Source organism: Cavia porcellus, unplaced genomic scaffold (assembly GCF_034190915.1).
Source record: "Cavia porcellus strain 051 isolate PalLab524CR breed Dunkin Hartley unplaced genomic scaffold, mCavPor4.1 scaffold_29, whole genome shotgun sequence".
In the NCBI taxonomy this organism is placed as follows: domain Eukaryota; kingdom Metazoa; phylum Chordata; class Mammalia; order Rodentia; family Caviidae; genus Cavia; species Cavia porcellus.
Genome location: NW_026947512.1, coordinates 37,390,051 through 37,409,474, shown reverse-complemented (window position 1 = coordinate 37,409,474; position 19,424 = coordinate 37,390,051). Strand labels below are relative to the sequence as shown.

Below are 19,424 nucleotides of genomic sequence, written 5' to 3'. Positions count from 1 at the left end.
CTGTTTCCTTATTCCTTGAAAAAGTTCCTCTATCTCAGGCTAGACTGCTTTATTTTCTTTCTGCTGAATTTATATTATTTATTACTTTTCAATCTTCAGCATTTTTGTCCTCCTCCTTGGACACGTTCTATCTTTTGTTGGTTGATGTGTGAAATTCTTTTAATATCCACTTTTATTGAATATCCCAATATTCAAGAAGATTGGGAAGATTAAATTACCAGCCTGTTTACTAACACATAGCTGTAGAAAAAAATTTCTGTCAGTCTCCTTTCCCTGCAACTGAAATATTAGTAAGTACATAATTTATATTTTCTAAATAATACTTTTTCTTTAATTCCAGAAATCAGACCACACAGATATTCAGTACTGTAATACGAAAAGAAGACAAGAACTGAAAAGGTAAATTCCCTCCTTTGCTTGGTATCCTAAACGTTTTTGGCTGAGAATTATGACAGTGATGCTCAGACTTCAGAATCTTTTATTTACTTTGATTATTACTGTTTTTATATCACAGATTGTGATTACCAAACTTAAGAAAAAGTTGAGTGAAACACAAATGTCTCCTAAAATACTGTGTAATTCATGCTAAAATCTAATATAGATTTTAATCTCAATGGATTTGGTTTGGGCACATGTTTATAAGATATATAACTTTGTTACATAGTACTCTTAGAGAGCTCATATAGGTAATTTAAGAATTATGAATGAACAGCTGGGCGTGGTGGCTCATACCTGTATCCTAGTACTCAGAGGCAGGAGAATTGATGCTAAGTTCAAGGATACTACTGCAAAGTGATATCCTATCTCAAAACACCAAAAAAAAAATATGTGTGTGTGTGTGTGTGTGCACATATAAAATATGAACTATACTAAATTGTTATGACGGAAAGTTTAGCATTGATTACAACTACAGAACTTGAGGAATGATGGAATAATGGAAGTTTGTTTCTTTAATTTTTTAAAATTTTTATGTTCATCATGGAAGTCAGTATATGTACATAGCACATCTTAATTCTTTTATGTTCCCTTCCCCCTCCTAATTTCTTCATTCTTTAGATACAAATTTCAGGAATTTTGGTAGTAAAGATTATTTCTTGCCATTAATTAGAGTTAATAGGTATGAAAAATGCAATTTGATATAAAATAAGGTCAAGGTTTCTTTGAAGATAGAGAATAATGGGAAAACAATTTAAATGGCATTAAATATATAAATAAGTTCTGCTTCCCAAACAATCTCTGTTAATGTCTGGTAAAAACAAAAAGTAATTCAAACAAATCTCAACTTTTCTCATTTCTCATTTTGGTGTTTTTTGAGACAGGATCACACTATATAGTTCAGGCTGGCCTTGAACTTGCTTGTGTAGCCCAGACTGGCTTCAAACTATTGGTGAGCCTCCTGCCTCAGCCTTCTAAGTGCTGGGATTACAGACTTGTACCACCATGCCTGGCTTAGTTTTTTTTAAAATTATCTTTTTTTTTTTTTTTTTTTTTTTGCTGGTGGTAGTACTTCGCTTCTGTATTATCATCATCTGTTGAAAATGTATTTTGTCACAAATTTTATGTTATGTTTGACTATTGCCTAGTTTTTTTTTTTTTTTTTTTTTTTTTTTTTTTAAGATAGGGTCTTAACTTTGTAATCAGACTGGCCTTGAACTCACTATAAAACCCAATCTGGACTCAACTCATAGTGATCTTCCTTCCTCAGGCTCATGAATGCTGGAATTGTAGTTTGTGCCACCATGCTCAGCTTTTGCTAAATTTTTAAAAATTAGATTCTTATTGCTTTTTGTATTATCCTATAAAAAATTTTAAGTTCTGCAAAGCACAACTATTAACTACTTTTGCATAAGAGCACTTTTTAAAATCCTACATCTTAGATCCATATATAAGAGGATAAAGTATACATAAATAGATTTTTGTTTCATATAGTATCCTGACTTGTCTGTATAGACTTTAGAAAGAAGGAGAAGTAATACTGTTGAACAATAGGTTTTTAAATTATTCTAGGACAATAGGTTTTTAAATTATTCTAGGGTTACATTGAAGTTTGGCTTAGCCTAAGTATTCAAACTCTGCTGTTTGACTTCAACCTTTGGAGTGATAAAGAGTTGAACACTTACTTTTAGTAACAATTTTGTCATGTTTGAAATCTATGTATTGAGTTACCATCATGTCATCAGGATATTAGCATCAATACTATGGAAAAGCCATGCCATTTAGAGTTACTAAGAGCTGAATGGTTACCTTCAAATACTGACAAGCACTCTATATGTAACTTTTAGTTACTTTAGCCAGACAAGTTTGTTTAGCCAAACAGCATGGCATACTAGGTATTTTAGATCTTTCTTGTCATTTATCTATATAGGATTCAAACAAGAGGAACTATTATATATTTACAAAGTTACTTTCACAGAAGAAAACTGATACTATGCTCTGTAGACATTAATATCATTAGTGTATTTGTAACATTCATTGATTGCTTACAGAGAAAGTAGTTCATTTGCATCTGTCATTTACTTGTTGGAATAGTAAACATTTTTCCTTAAGGTTATAAATATTTTTGTATGATACGTAATATCTCCTATAAGAATTTTCTAATGTAGCTCTGCCAGTCTTGAAATTCGTTTACAGTAGTAAAAGCTGAGGTACAGATTGGAAAATCAGAATTCTCATCTGGAATGCCAATTGTATCACGTTATTACTGTAATTCCTATTCCATAATTTAAGTATACATGAATGTATTAATGATAAAAATAACAAGCAGGAACAACAATATAATAGTATGTCTGTGTTTAGTATTCACAAGGCTTCCAATACTCAAATGTTTTCAATATTCAGAAAGTATTTCTTTTTTGAGCAATGAATGCAGTTTCAGTTTATAGGAATTTTTCAGTAAGAGTACCTCATCACCATTAACCAGTTCAAAACTTAAAGCAGAGATAAGTTTTTACTTCTTTTACTTTTAGAGATATAGCAATGTTTCCATCAGCGATATCCATTATTGGCAAATTAGCCAAAATAGTACTTTATTTTTTATTGACCAAGTTGAAAATGAGTATATAACTTAGTATTCTAAATATGCATTGTGATGACCAAAGTAGCAGCAGAGCAGTTGATAATGTTAATAAATCACTGTTTCTACAGTGTATTTTAAAGTGTTGGTTACTAAATTTTTAAGTAATTTTATGGGAATAATTAAAATGTTGACAAAATGTCACATTTACTTGTATATCAGAGGAGTTTAGTCTAAATCAGTGATACCCTTTCTGCTAAATGTTTAAGTCTTTCATAAAAAAAGAAGTTATTTTCTATATGCCTTTTATCTAAGATCTAACTTTACTCTTTTAGGTTGCAAATATAGAACTATGTTAACTCAAGATAGCAGTTGGCATAACTAGTTGATAAAGAGTAATTTTAAGATTTAATTTTATTGTATTACTGTGTTGAGTTTTCATTGTCATGACCAACAATCTTGGTGCCTAGATGGCTATAAAAATACAGCACAGGACTATTGCACATAAACTAGAAATATGAAATATGCAGAGAACTACAAAGACCTATTAAAATTTAAAGTTTTTATTTTGGTGTTACTTATTAACAGGTCAATGATAGACAGATAAAAATGATAGCAGAGAAAATAAGACCAGGTATAGACTTAGGTAAAACTTCTATAAAAACTGTTACATAATTAATTGAGAAGTCATTTATTTATTATTTCTTTCTCCCCTATAGAGCTAAAACTAAGTGGAGGTAACTATCTAATGTGTTCTCCACTGTCTTTCTAGTGCTTAGTATAGTGACATACTTAGAAGAGGGCACTTAAGGGTTTATTGATATAAATTAGTGGGTTGGGGATAGGGGTTTAGCTCAGTGGCATAAACGCCTGTCTGGCAAGTGTGAGGTGTTGTGAGTTTGATCCCTGGTACCCCCCTCCTCCCAAAAAAATTAGTGAATTGTGTTTGAAATTTTCCACTTTCTTTCTAATTAGGAAGTTGCATCTACTTTTATAAGCAGCATTAGTGCCTCTAGGTGTTGCTGCTTATAATATTTTAGCATATTTCTTACTGGTCTTTTCACTAGTCTTAAGTTATCATTTGAAATGACCATGATATTCAGTAATTTCCAAAATTATAGCTTGTGCTTTCTACCTGATTTTTTTTTTAATTTTTATTTTTTTATCGGTACCAGGAATTGAACTCATGACTGCCTGCTTGCAAGGCAGGCACTTATGCCACTGAGCTAAATCCTCAGCTCTACCCGATTTTTGTGCTATTTAAATTATCTTGAATTAAATTCCTCTTAAATTTTTTAGCTCGTTTCTTGTTTCACCTTGATAGAGATTTCTAAATCACTGAGGAATTACTGAGGATTCAAAAAAAAGAATATTTTTAGAGTTCTCAATCTATATTATCAAATTCCTTTATAGAACTGTCATACTATTTTCCACCCCACCTCCAGCTGTATTTTGGACTCAGGGCTTTGCAAGTTCTAGCAAGTACTGTGTCACTGAGGAACACCTTAGGTATTTTTTTTTCTACCCCCCCCCCCCCCTTTTTTGAGTCAAAGTCTTACTAAGTTGCTCAGGGTGGCTTTGAACTTGTAATCCTCCTTCAACCTCCTATGAGGCTCGAATTACAAACTTGTACCATCATTTTGTATTTCTAGAGCAACACATGTGAGTCTATTTTACTACTCCTTGACAATTTTTATTTTTATTTTTTTTTGTCTTTTTCATTTTTATTGGTACCAGGGATCGAACTCACGACCGCCTGCTAGCAAGGCAGGTGCTTATGCCGCTGAGCTAAATCCCCAGCCCGCTACTTTATAATCTTTGCTAATTTGGTAGAGAACATGGTATATTATTGTTATAATTGTGCCTACGATTATTAATAAAGTCAAACTTTTTTCAAATATTTATTTAGCAATTCTCATTTTATTCATCTTTTAGTAAAACCTATCCTAGAATGAATATTTTTTGATAAGCATTTTATCGTATCAGATTAAGTTTTTGTGTATATCTCGTGAATATCATTTCCCAGCTGTTTTAGTTTTTGTCATTTTTGAAATCCTAAAGCTTTAGGCATATTTTCTCTTGTTAAGTTTAGAAAATTTTGTAGTAAGTATCAAATATTCCCTTTATCCTCCATTTATTAAAGGTTTAATGAGAAATTATGATGATTTTACACTTAAAAGTTTAATTTACTTCAAATTTATATTATCTGATACAATATAAAGCCAGAATTTTGTTCCAAATAGCAGACCAGTAAGTCTTAATACCATTTGTTCAGTAATTTCACTTCATTCTTAAAGTAAACATCTTTTTATGAAGATTAGATTTAGCACACTGTGCTATCAAAACAAAAATTATACAGTACAACAATCTATATAATTTTAATGTAACCTAGATTTCTGTGCTGCTTTACAGATTAAATGTAGAAATTGATGTATCTGCAAAGAGACCAAAAATCAGTTCTTCATCCCTGGGACCTAATAAACTCCAAGAAGCATCATCTTCAAAGAATAATCAAATTATTTCACAAAGTACCTCAAATGGAACTAAAAAATTGAGGAAACATAAAGAGATTAAATTTATAAATGTTACAAGTAAGCTTGACCATGGAATTAAATACCTTACCAATCCTAAAATTTCCAAAGATATGAAATCTAAAGTAGAAGAGCACACAAGGGAAAAGGAATGGCCTCATCTGCTTCTTCAGACAGAGAAGATGAAAGAACCCAAGAAGGAAAGAAACAAATTTAGAGACAGTTCTGAAAAATGTAAACATAAGAAAAATCAACTTTCTCAAGATTGTAATTCCAACAAGATTAATTATGAACCTTTTGACTCTAGAACAAGGAAAATCAACTTTAAAATCCCAGTAAAATCCTGTAATAACCTCCAGAAGCTTGTAGAAGAAAATGTCTTCAATTTAGTTTCTAATAAGGTAAAGACTAAGCAGGAAGCAAGAGAATTCCCAGAAGACTCCCATGTTTCATTAAATTTGACCAGGCATAAAGTGGAACATTTACTTAGAGATTCTACATATAAACAGACTGTACGTGAACATAAAAGAAAATATCTTGAGCATCAAGAAAGTAATCATTCAAGTATTAAGGAAAACCTTACTCAGGTAAGGTAGTACAAAATGAGAAATTTGGTTTTATCACAAAAATGTAATATAGTCAGGTTTAGTTATTTCTGTTACTGATGATAATCATGGAGTGCTGATTCAAATTTAGTCACAGAGATATGTATGGGTTTCTTATTTTATTCCCTTTAATTCCAGCTTCCTTAGGAAGATATTCTAGCAGGTTTCAAAGATCCATTATAGAAGGGAATGTATGAAAAAGTGCAAAGAAACAGTTATAGATAGTCATGTGAAGAAAAACACTGTAATAGTCTGTTAGGCTCTTTTCTAGACTCAGATACTACAGAACCCTCAGGGATTAATAATCTAAATAGTTTTAATTCTTTTTTTTTCCCTGTACTGGCGATCAAACTCAGGACTTTGTGCTTGCCAGACAGGCACTTATGCCACTGAGCTAAATCCCTGGCCTTGAATAATTTAATTCTTTAACAATTTTTTTATGCTCCTATGTGCCAAGCACTGTATTAAAGTACCCTATAAAAGATACAGTCTCATCCAGGCATAGTGGTGCATAGCTGTAATCCCAGTACTCTGAGAGGCTGAGGCAGGAGTATTACAAGCTGGACCTCAGCCTGCATAGTTAAGTGACTTATATAGGATTCTATCTCAAAATAAAAAAATAATAATAAGGGATTTGGATGCAGTGAAGGCCCTTGGTTCAATCCCCAGTACCACAGTAGTAAGTGAAAGACACAGTCTCTGTTTTCAGAGACTTATTTATATAAGGAAAGAAAGAAGCAATTTCCTGATAAGTAAAGTACTTATTGCTTAGTAGAATAAATAACATGAGACTAACCTAGCCTTGTTATACTGGGTTAGTTGGGAAAGGTATACTCAGTGGTGGTGGGATTGTCCACATTTAAATTGAGAGTGAAGTTGAGTAGAATAGGGAAGGGGGGTATTCCAGACAGAGGGACTAAGTGAACAGAAATCCAAGCTAGATAACTCAGCATATCTGTTTTGCTTCTAGATTATATAATAGGCATTTTTGGACGGCTTTTGAGATTTCACAGTTTTATTTCTATAAACATAGAAAGTTTATTTCTTCAACATAAATAACATAAATGAAGAGGGCTTTTAAAAGTTTGGAATATCAGGAATTCTGAAATTTAGAGACTGATTGTAAACAGAGATGGTTAAGCTTGCCTGTATTTAAGACCATAGATGGCAATAGTGAGATTCTTCTTATGTAAAATGGAGGGATTATAACTAAAGAAGAAGAGCTTGGGAAGGTATATTTTTAGTTCAAATGAACTTGAGGCCTCCAGAGGAAAAGAATTGAGTTTGTTCTTTTTCTGGTTTCTTAAAGGGAATCTCCAGATTGTTTATTATAATCATTTCTCTAGAGTGGAATGAAAGGAACTTGAAATTGTCAGTATGTTCATTTGTCATTGTAACATAGCTTCTTGTCACCCATGTGTTGTACATTTAAGGAATAGTATGAAAAATCTTTGTAGCACATCTTTTTCTTTTTCTTTTCCTCTCCTACTCCCGCTCACTGGTGTTTGAAACCAAGGAAGTTCTACTGCTGAGCAACATTTCTAATTCTACACTGTCACTAATGCTTCATTATTATTATTAATTTTTATTTTAAAGAGAAAAAAACTCAAGCAATTAAAAATTGTAAAAGCAAAATGACCACAACAACAAAAAAATGGCAATATAGGGTTTCAAAGCAAGATGATAGGAATTTAACAATGGTTGTTATATTGCATATTGTTATCCTCAAAGTAATTGTTCAGGCTACCAGATAACAGGCATGCAAGATTGATCAAACAATAAAATTTCCCTTTGAGCAATTTCTTTCCTTTTTATCATATCTGTTACGACTTTTGGACTTTACTTACTCTTTCAGTTTTTTATACTGGCGAGACAATACGATGTTTACACATGCAAGTCTGATATATTTCACTTATGAGTATGGTTTCTGATTGCATCCATGAGACAGGGTTTTGCTCATGCTGGCCCTGACTTGGGATCCGCTTTCCTCAGCTTCCCAAGTAACTGAGATTAAAGGCATGTACTACCTTTATTGTATTTTCGATCTCTATAAAATTACTACAAACCTAAAGAGGTACGAGTTGTCATAGTGTAATATGCCATTAGCATGTTTTTGCTTCACTTTTCTACTCACTAGTAAGATGAATTTATTCAGTGGAAATGAGACCACGTTAGTGTTGCATCTTTTCACTTGTTTCATTTCCCAGTTAAAATTTTATTAGTCCTCAAGGAATTGTTGGATAGAATTTTATATATATTAAGTTATAGGGAAGCAGTTTTTTCATGAATACTTTCTAGTTATCAGAATTAAAACTTTATAAACTGTTAAGAATAGCATTATCTGACTTCACATCATTAGACTCTGGAGTGGTGGGGTGTGGTGGCCCCTTGTCTGTAATCACCACACTCAAGTGTCTGAGGCCAGAGAGTTTTGAATTTAAGGGCAGCCTGGGTTACCCAGTGAGACCCTGTCTCAAAATAAAGTTGGGCTTTATTTTGGGCTGAGTTTGTAGCTTAGTGGTAGAACACTTGCCTAATGAGTGAAGTCCTAGGTTCAATCACCAGTACTACAGACAAAAAAAAGAACAAAAAAACAAAGAACAGTGTTTGCCTAGGCACTGATGCAACAAGCAAATGTCCTTATATTGCGTATATTATCTTCATATATTATTAACAGGAGATAATCTTAATGCCATGTTTGCTTTGTTCTACTCACTAATTTCTTGATCCTAATTATTTTTCTAAAATAATGAGTGTGCTTTACAAGGAACCAATTGTATTTTTCCTGGATTTAGTAATCTTTTTTTTTTTTTTTTGTCTTTTTCCTTTTTATCGGTACCGGGGATCGAACTCACGACTGCCTGCTTGCAAAGCAGGCACTTATGCCGCAGAGCTAAACCTCCAGCCCCAGATTTAGTAATCTTGTTGTTAACTAATCTTGTTAGTGCTTTCTTAAAGAAAAATAACTTGTTTAGTAGACTTTGTAGTCTTTTGATAAAGACCTGTCTCAGAAGCAACCCTCTCACTCCCAGTCCAAATTGATGTTCTAGAGATTTATAGTTTATCAGCTATTCTATATGTCCATCTGTCTAAGTATATATTTATCTAATCTGCAACTGTTCTACCACCTAGCCACACACCCAGCCCTATAGGCTAATTTTAAAAATATTATCCTATTTAATCCTTACAAATCTGAAAGGATAGACCCCACAACAGAGAACTGCCTGACTCCAAGTATTAAAAGTGTCAGTGTTGGAAAAATCTATTGTAGGTATATTTTTCATTCTTAACTACTTTAACTTCATTCTTAATTACTTTTCATTTCAGACTTTTGAAGCGCCATGTTCTTCCGTGTCACCAGAAAGTATTCAAGATACTGATCAAGAGGTTATTGATATTACTTACCTACTTTAAATGTTTTTAATGAAATTCAAATGTTTCCTACTTTTAATAGAATATCTATAAAAACATTGATAATATGAAAATAACAATGATTCTCCATTACATGAGTTTTATGACATCCTCAAAAATATTGAAGTATTTACTTTTATCTAAGTACTTTTTTGTCTGTGTTTATAATAAGCTAATATGTTATGAAAAAATAACAGAGCTCATTGGTCACACATTATCGATTTTTTATTTAATATTGTTTTGTATGTGTGTGCCTAGAGCTGTCAGAGTACAATATGACATTAACAGGTTTTTGCTTCACTGTTCTAATCCTCAATAAGATGAAACTATCACTCATAGAAATGAGACATTAGTATTTTATGTTTTCTCTTGTTTCATTTCCCAGTTCAAATTTCCTCATTGATCGTCATAGAATTGTTGGATAGAATTCTGTGATCCTTAGTTGTAAATCAAAGTTACGTTCATGAAACACTTACTGTTCTTTTAAAATATAGCTCAGTAACTTTTTATTGATGGTAATCATTTGTGTTTTTTGGTAGGTCAGTACCCCTTAACAGATTTCTTATTTCTGCTCTAAAACTACATTATATTTTCATTTTTTATATCAGACTACATCAGTACATGGTTTTATTTGTATTGGGAAATACTGCTTTAAGTACTTAGAAGTGAGTGGAAGGAGTAGGAATGAGAATTAATCTATTTGATGTCTGTGTATGAGGCTGTATAAATACTATTTCCCTTAATCCTCACCAAAATCCTAGAAGTACCTATTTAATATTCTTATTTTGTAAATGAGCCAGTGAGACCGAAAAACTAATTTTCTAGTCTAAGATTGCAAAAGTAATGTGAAGAATCATGTGTGTATTATATGTCTGTAATCTTTTACCATGCATATTTCTGTATCCTTTTCTGCCAGTTATCTTGTGACTTAATTAAGAATGAACAAGAATCTCTTATTAACCTGCAGAATAATTAACTCAAAATATTTCACTGGGATCTTTTACAACTTAGATGCAGATAGTAGAAGAGCTTCATGCTGCACGTGTGGGAAAAAGTGTGGATATACCTGTGGTTCCACTTTCTGGAGAGTTAATGAGTATGGAAATTGACTTGGCGGAAGATGATGTACATTTTTCTGCTGGTATACCTTACATGTGAATGTTTATCATCTCCTTTGCTTTTTGAAGAATGAATGTGTCCATTTTTATAATATTTAGATAAAAATGTTAAAATTTGCTTATTTGAAATGATAGAGATATATGTTTTTTAGCTTTAGATCAGATCTAATACTAGTTTTATGTTTTATGTATCGCACATTATTAGGAAGTTAAATATATTTGTCTTTTTGTCTTTTGCCAAGAGCCCATAATCAAAGTTCTGAGTTATTTTTTATTTTTGCTTTTAATCATAACTTTTAACTTTCAACTGTGTAAAGAACTGATCAGATAGAAGGAAGACCACTTGAAAGTATTATATTCATGAGTTTCTTGCAATATAGGAAAATTTTGGTTATTTTTACTATTGGGAGAAGATAACGATAAATATTTTCCAAAGGTGTTAGTACACTATTTTGAATTTTTTTTATAAAAACAATAATGCTACTTTATAATTACATTTTTCATTTTACTGTTTTCTATTCATTAGCATATCTAATTCTTGCACAAGCCTTATGAAATAGCAGTGCTAGTGTTTTCTTTTTTGGTCTTTTTCATTTTTATTGGTACCAGGGATCGAACTCACGACCATACACTTGCAAGGCAGGTGCTTATGCCACTAAGCTAAATTCCCAGCCCCAGTGTTTTCTTTTTTTATATATATTTAGGTTTTCAATCATTGTACTCAGAATATATTAAAATTAGCTTATATATTGATTGAGTATGCAACTACAAGTGATTTTGAAACATTGTTATAGCTGGGTTAAGAAACCACCTGTGAGCAATTTATGATATTCTAATGGTAAATAATTAAACATTGGTTACCATTCTTTCCTTTAAGAATTGGAATGAAAAAAAAAAGAATTGGAATGAAAGCAATTTTGTTTTCCTTGTCTAATGGACTTCCTTCTCTTAAGATTGCTGTCAAGGTGGGCATGGTGGTGCACTCAGAGGCTAAGGCAGGAGAATTACTGTGAGTTCGAGGCCAGCCTGTGCTATATAGTGAGTTCAAGGCCAGCCGGAACTACATAGTGAGACCCTTCCTCAAAAAAAAAAAAAAAAAAAAACCAACAAAATGAAAACCACCAAGAAAGAACCACCAGGATCACTGTAGTCTAGACCTCAAGTCTTACTGTGGATTTCTACTACAACAAATCTTATCTTCTATGTACTTAGATGAATTTCCCCCAGCCCCTTTCTCATCTCGGTCCCCTTCTTGGGTCCTTTCTTGGTCCCCATTTATCTTCCCCCAAACAGGCATTGTGGTTCTTGTCCTGGATCCCCTGGATTGATTGTATGGAAATTTATTTGACAAGAGAGTGATTAGCTAGATAGATAGCCACTTCAGAGTCTATTCAACTGTGTGATTCTCCTGTATAATTAAGTTAATAAGGCCTAGAATGGTTTCAAATTTTCTTATGTGTTCCTATGATATAAAAATTTTAGTCATTATGTAAGTCTGATATCAAATGTCATGAAATCCTGTTTACTTTTTTTTTCTAGCAAATATTGCTTCAGACAAAAAGTTTCTTCTAGTTGTTGTTGACACAAATATCCTGATGAATCATCTCAAATTTGTTAGAATTTTGAAGACAACAGAAATATCAGGTATTGTAAAAAGATATTTACAGATTCTGATTTTCCTTCTTGAGTTGATATTTTGTATTAACAGTGATGTGGGGTTTTTCCTCACAAACATTCTATATGATGCATAAATGATTTAAGTTAAAAGAAAAATCCTTTATAGTTTTAACCTACTTACTCTAGGTCTAACATTCACTCTTTTTTTATTGTTTGTTTTTTTAAGACAGGGTCTCACTGTGTAGTTCAGTGTGGCCTTGAACGAACACATTGTGTAGTTCAGGCTGATATCAAACGCTTCCTGATCCTCCTGCCTCAGCCTCCTGAGTGTTGGAATTATAGGCGTGCACCAACAAGTTCACTCTTTTTTAATAGTATTCTTGTAATTTAAAATTACTCATTTGATTGTTATGACCCTGTTTACATTAGAAACTTGTGTTGTAGAAATCATATCTGCTAATCGCTTTTGTTCTCTAGTAACTTTTCTATCATTCTTTTGACTCATATACTCTTTATTTTCATTTTTTAAAAATTTGCATTTTTAATGTATTTTCCCTCCTTTTTTGGTGAATATTTTGAAGGTCAGGACTATGTGCTTTAAATTCTTGCTTTTCACAGAAATTTGATTTAATAGCTTGATAAATGTTTGTTGCATTTTAAGAAATCTTCTTACTTTTTAGGCTTTGACAGACTTGTGTTAATAATTCCTTGGGTTGTTGTGCAAGAGTTAGATCGAATGAAGGCAGGAAAACTACTAAAACATGCCCAGCACAAAGCTATACCTGCAGTTCATTTCATTAACGACAGTCTCAAAAACCAAGATAGAAAGCTGTGGGGTCAATCAATACAACTTGCTTCTCAAAAACTTTGTAAGTATTATTCCTGATAAAGACTTGTAATGCCAATCATTATTGGAGGAAAATGGTGCAAAACTTTTAAAGCTATATTATCCACTGAAATATGAAATAGAAAGGGCATTGTGATGGTATGTGACTTATTTTGTAACTCGGTTTTTATTTTTCTGCTTCTTGTAGCCTTTCTCAGTTATTTCAGAGATAGTGCATAATTCTGTCCATATTATAGAACCTCAGATTCTTTTTTTTAAAAATATTGTTGGAGCTGGAGATTTAGCTTAGTGGTATTAATACCTATCTGGCAAGTGTAAGGTTGTGAGTTCAATCCCCAGTACCACCAAAAGAAAAAAAAAATCATTAAGAAATGAGGTCAGTCAATGATCTAGGTTTCTATTCTAGCACTGCATGTAGTTAGTATACTGTGGAGACAAATGTTTTCCTGTGGTTTGTTAAAATTTGGAGTAATTAGATGCTTTTACCATAAAGGCTTATTTCCTGATACCATGTTTTCACTATTAGTTTTTTAAAAAGCCATTTAAAAACTTGTCATCATGTGTCACTTGACAAGATTACAGACACTCCTCACTTAATGACTAAGTTATACTCATGAGATTAGATCATTAAATGAATTGATCAGTAAATGAGAAATTGTATGTATGTTGCAATATTCAGAACAAAGAAGTGGTCAAAAGAAACTTGACCTTGATTACTTTGGTTTTATTTATATAACTCTTACATGCAGCACTGTAATATATAACAACATAAAACTAGAGTACTGTACTGTACAGTACAATCAGAAAAAATTAACGTGTTGAATAAGCAAAGTATACTATATAAAAAAAAGACATTAAAGCTCTATAAACAAGGAACACAGAACTGACAAAAAAGGTGTATTATAAGCCAAGCAACAAGTTGGAACAGTGGGCCTAAGTCCAAACAATTGCTAAACAGATAAATTGTTAAACAAGAAATATCAAGGAATATGTGTAGTTCTTGATTTTGTTTTGTCTGTTTGTCTTTGTTTTGAGATAGGGTCTTGCTATGTAATTCAGGCTATCCTTGAGCTCAATATAGTCCAGGCTGGCCTTAAACTTGTGGTGATCTACATGCTGAGACTATAGGCATTTGTCACTATGCTCAGCAAACAAGGATAGTTTCAAGAACAGTGTGGTTAGGCAGTCTCATCATTATGCAAATGTAAATGGTCATTTGCTTGCCATAGCTTCTTGATGTCATTAAGAGACAAAATAAACATAAAAGAGGTTACTGCTAGTAATTTGGCATACAGTGCAATAGACTAATATGAATGAGTATAATCTAGAATAACAAAAGTTAAAGACATAAACCAGTAAAATAAATCATTTATTATCATTATAAAATATATTATACATATTTGTGTATACTATGCTTTTGTATGACTTATCTGTGTAGTTGGTTTGCTCATGAACAGTTAAGCAATACTTTTGTTACTGTGTTAATATGGCTATGACTTAATGAGGTGATAGGAATTTTACAGCTCTGTTATAACCTGATAGGATCACCATTGCATATGCATTTTGTCATCAATATGTAGTACTCAACTGTGCTTTAGTCCTAGAATCTGTATTTATTATACTTTATGTCATGTATTAGAAAAATATTTTGTGAAACAGCACTGTTGTCTGTGTAGAATTTGTGTATATGTGTATGTATATGTGTGTATTTCTTTAAAATCTTTATTTCTTCCCAACTCAACATTATTTAGAAATATAGATTGATTTATTTTAAATATTATGGATTTACACTGTCCACTGTTTCCATATCCATCAGTGAGATTTGAAAAGTTGATAGTGGCCCTGGTTTCAATCCAAGTGATGACCAAAAAAATCAAAAGTAGGATCTCAGATCTGTTTAATTATACCTATGTATTATAAATGTTGAATAATGGTGTGTTTAGCTGTTGGGTTATAGGTTATTTAAGTTTCTGAATTTTCCTGATTTTTACAAGATTATTTTTTATGTTAAGATAAAAATGAGGGCCAAAAAGATTATCTACCATATCTGTCAGATGTTTCATATTTTTGTATTCTTATACTTTAAAAAATTATTTGCTACTTATTTATCCAAAACTGTAAATATTGAGGCTAAATTAATTTCTATTAGATTCTTAAAAGTATTAACTGGAATTCATTTTTGTATTGTATATGAGTAGAAGTTACTATATTTGAAGTGCCATTTAAGGTTAAGTAATAAATATACAGTGCTGTTTAAGCACTTACTATTATCAGTAGTACTCATTTAATCCATAGAGTTAAGTACTCTACCAAGTACAAACACCTAGGATGTGAGAAAGCAGAACTTTAAAACCAGCTATGTTTCTGGAGATTTTGTTTTATTCACTTTTGAAAATTACCTGAGTACATACCTACAAATATTTATTGAATGACTGTTTTATGCAGTTTTAGGTAAGTTCTACAGCTCTGTATATCTTTGAAAAAGTGATAGTACAGATAATCTCAATCATGTTACCTTTAGAGCAATGCATGGTTACCTTTAAAGCTCCTTTTGTTTGTTGAATTGTTTACAGTTATGAATGATTTTAAGCTGTCCATTTTGCATGGTATTTACTCTTGGTGCTAAAAGGAGGAAAACTGTCAACTCTGATATATTTGTGTGTGGCTCACTGGTTAGTCTGACTAAGGAACTAAGAAACACAACTCCTTCAAGCTCATGCTCTGTTATAGTTATGCTTTGTCTAGATTTCACTACTAGATTGTGAACTCCTAAAGAATTCATGGATCTTTTTATATCTAGCTGTTTAGCACAGGAACTTGCAAAATTTGGCTCTATATAAATATTTATTGCAGAATAAATGAGTTTTCAACTTGAATAATTATAGGAGTAAGTAAAATAAGCTAAAAAATAAGAGAAGGGGAGTTACAGACTGGAATAAGATTGAAGCTTTTTGGGTATTATATTTTGAATTTTAGTGTGCAAGAAACTTACCAAGAATTTAAACTATGGTCTAGGACTGTGATGGTGAATCTTTTAGAGACCGAGTACCCAAACTGCGCCCCAAAACCCATTTATTTATCACAAAGTGCCAACAGATTAAAACTAACTACTGAGGTTTTAGTTCAGAAAAAACAACTTATTTGATGCTTGGCTCCTGCAGTTGATTTGCCTCACATGGAGCCAAGGGTCTATGTGCCACCACCACATGTTTTCACAGGTTCACTGCTGCAAGTCTAGAGAGCTAGGCTTTAAAATGTCTTATCCTGAAATAGATCATGGTAATGGTCCTGCAATCTGTAATATTAAAAAGTTTCCTTGGGAGTTCTTAGGTAGGTAGTGTACGGATCTATGAGAAATATTGTCATTGGTCCACTTTTTACATCTTGTGTTATTTGCAAAAAAAATTGAAAGAATGAATTTTTGCTACATGCTTTAAAAGATTGGAGAATGCCAGAGGGTTACCTTGTCAGGAGCTAATTAATATTGTTAGAAATTCTTTATTGTGTTCTTTGAGTAGGATCCATGTTTCCTTCACTGTTCCTGAATCTGTTGCTACAGTGGTTAAGAAAAGGTGGACATAAGAAACTGGTTCAGTTGCAGGTAGAACAGTTGGTCCTTAATTTATATACCTCTTAAACTGAGATTCTAAACATGATGGAATTATATAATTTACTTACAACTTCTGAGTGACTGAATAGACTAGAATTCATAGTTTTTGGGTTCTAGATACATTCATTGTATTGATAGCATTTTCTTTGTTCTGAGATTGTAGATAGTCTTATGCTATTTTAGTGGTAAAGCAAACATTTTTAAAACATATATCTGTGTGAATTCCAAATCTGGATTTGTTAAGACATCATTGTGCTGTCTTTTTTTTTCTCTTTAAAAAGTGTTAAAAAGATTCATTTTTCTAAGTAGACTTTAATTTTTAGAGCAGTTTTGGGTTCGCTACAAAATTAAGCAGAAAATACAGAGGTTTCCTGTACACTTCCTACTGCCGAACATGCATGGCCTCATAATAAATTTTCCCTACCAGAATAGTACATTTATATAATCAGTGAACCTACACTGACCCATCATTAACACCCAGAATTTGTAGTTTATATTGGGATTCCTTTTGTATAGATTTGAAAAAATGTATAATACATATTTGCCATTCATACAGAATGGTTTCACAGTCCTAAAACTTACGATATTTTTGGCTTGTGAATATCAAAGGTAGATTACTCATATGATGCTCAGATTTCCATTTTTTTTTTTTTTTTTTTTTGGTACCAGGTCTGAAACTCCCAACCACACCTTTGCAAGGCTGATGCTTATGCCATTGAGCTAAATCCCCAGCCCTCATGCTCAGATTTCTTATGTATGTGTTGATGGTTATCTTTGCTAAATTTGCAGATGGATTGAGTGATGAGAACAATGATGATCGAGTATTGAAATGCTGTCTTCAGTACCAGGAATTATTCTCCAGTTCTCTAGTAATTTTATGCACGTGAGTTTTACAATAATTTTATTCTTTGTTAACAGACATCTTATGTCAGATTTTTCTCATATGTAATTTTAAAAAGTTATAATATCCATGAAATCTAGGATTGAAAACAGTTATTTTCTAAATTTAACACTAAGCATATTGAGGTACGGCAGGTATTTTTATGATGTATGAACTCTAGAGGAGTGAGATCTTAAGTGGTTGAAGTTTCATTTCAATTTAATTGGTACATAGAAAGTGTTTGAAAATGGAAAAGAAGCATCAATATCAAAGTGTGATAGAATATTTTAGTTATATGAGACAGGGTTATGTATTTACTGACTTATTGGGAGAGAATAATTTAAGTTACAATTTTGTTCTGGGTGCCAGTTAAAAAATTAGATTGCCTGGGTTTGGAGTTCTGGGTCTTTTCGCTTTGGATAATTTGCTTTTTTTCCTCATATGTAATAAACAATAAGAACAATACCTACCTCATAGTGGTAGTGAAATTTATATGTATGTGTATATGTAAAGAACTTAGTGCATAGTCAAAACAATTTTTTTTCCAGTATAGAGAATTTTTGAAGCCTTGCCCTTTTTTTTCAGAGTCTCATTAAATTGCAGTTGCACAGGCTGTTCTCAAACTTGGGAGTATTCCTGCCTTAGTCTCCCAGAATGCTGGGATTAACCACACCAGCCCCATAGTTGAATCTTTCTTTTTGTTTGTTTTTCCTTTAAAGTGTGGTAATCAGATAGACTGTGTGATACCTTTTATTGTTAGAATACATTTATGTAACTTAGATGCATGATGATCATGTTTGTAAGTTAATTTAATTTATAATGATAGTGATAGGAAAATGTTCAACATTTTTACCATGTATCATTCTGCAATCATTTTTACCTATGTAATTGATGTCCTTGTCTATCTTATAGACATCTGGAGTCTATCATTTCAAAAAAATAAGAGTTCTTGAGTTTTCCTTCTCTTAGTGTGAATGAAAATTACAACTTCTTACCTATTTAATGAAGCCAGAAGCTGAGTCATTTTTGATACTTTTTCCTTTATGATCTACATATAGCCAGTCACGTCGTCCTAAATGGTCTTTTTTTTTATCGCTTCTGACATTGGAGTCATGTTATTTTTCCCATTTCTTACACTTAAGATTAACTATGCTCTCTACTTCCACACTTGCTGTCCTTTATTTTTCAAATCTTAAAAATGGTGTTTTATTTTTATAAAAACTTCATTTTGTAGATTTTGAATAACATTTAAAGTGAAGAATTAATAAAATTCTGAGTATCCATCCATAACAAATATTAATAGTCTGCCATTCTTCTGTCATCTATAGCTCTATTAATTTTGCAACATGATTACTTTGACATAATTGTTAATATTTTGAGAAAGAATATATTTATATTAAGAATGCACAAATGTTAACCATTCAATATTGACAGGTGTATACAGTGGCATAACCTACATCCCTTTCAGTGTAGTAGAACTCATGAATTATCTCAGAAAGTACTGTTATAGCCCTTGTGCTCTTTTTTCTTGTTTCTTAAGATGGGAGCTTGGACCTTTTATTTGAGACCATTGTACATTTCCCTGTAAGCACTGTCATAATTGTGTTCCATAAATTTTGTGTTACATTTTTATTTTCAATCTATTCAATATATGTTATATTTTCCTTGTAACTTTTTCTTTGACCTTTAGGTTATTTGGTTATTTGTGACGTAAGTCTAAATATTTGTACGATTTCCAGGTACTTTTTTGTTGTTGTATCAAATTACAGTTTAACTTTATGGCTTGAAAACA

General features: G+C 32.0%; 1 protein-coding gene across 1 annotated transcript in view; it reads left to right on the top strand.

Moving 5' to 3' along the window:
• Positions 1-19,424, top strand: part of Swt1 (SWT1 RNA endoribonuclease homolog) — an 85,641-nt gene that overhangs the window by 9,207 nt on the left and 57,010 nt on the right. Inside the window, 7 exon segments of the mRNA XM_013157956.3 lie at positions 341-399; positions 5,426-6,131; positions 9,477-9,536; positions 10,572-10,701; positions 12,218-12,322; positions 12,976-13,164; positions 17,542-17,635. Of these exon segments, the coding sequence (XP_013013410.3) occupies positions 341-399; positions 5,426-6,131; positions 9,477-9,536; positions 10,572-10,701; positions 12,218-12,322; positions 12,976-13,164; positions 17,542-17,635 (1,343 nt within the window).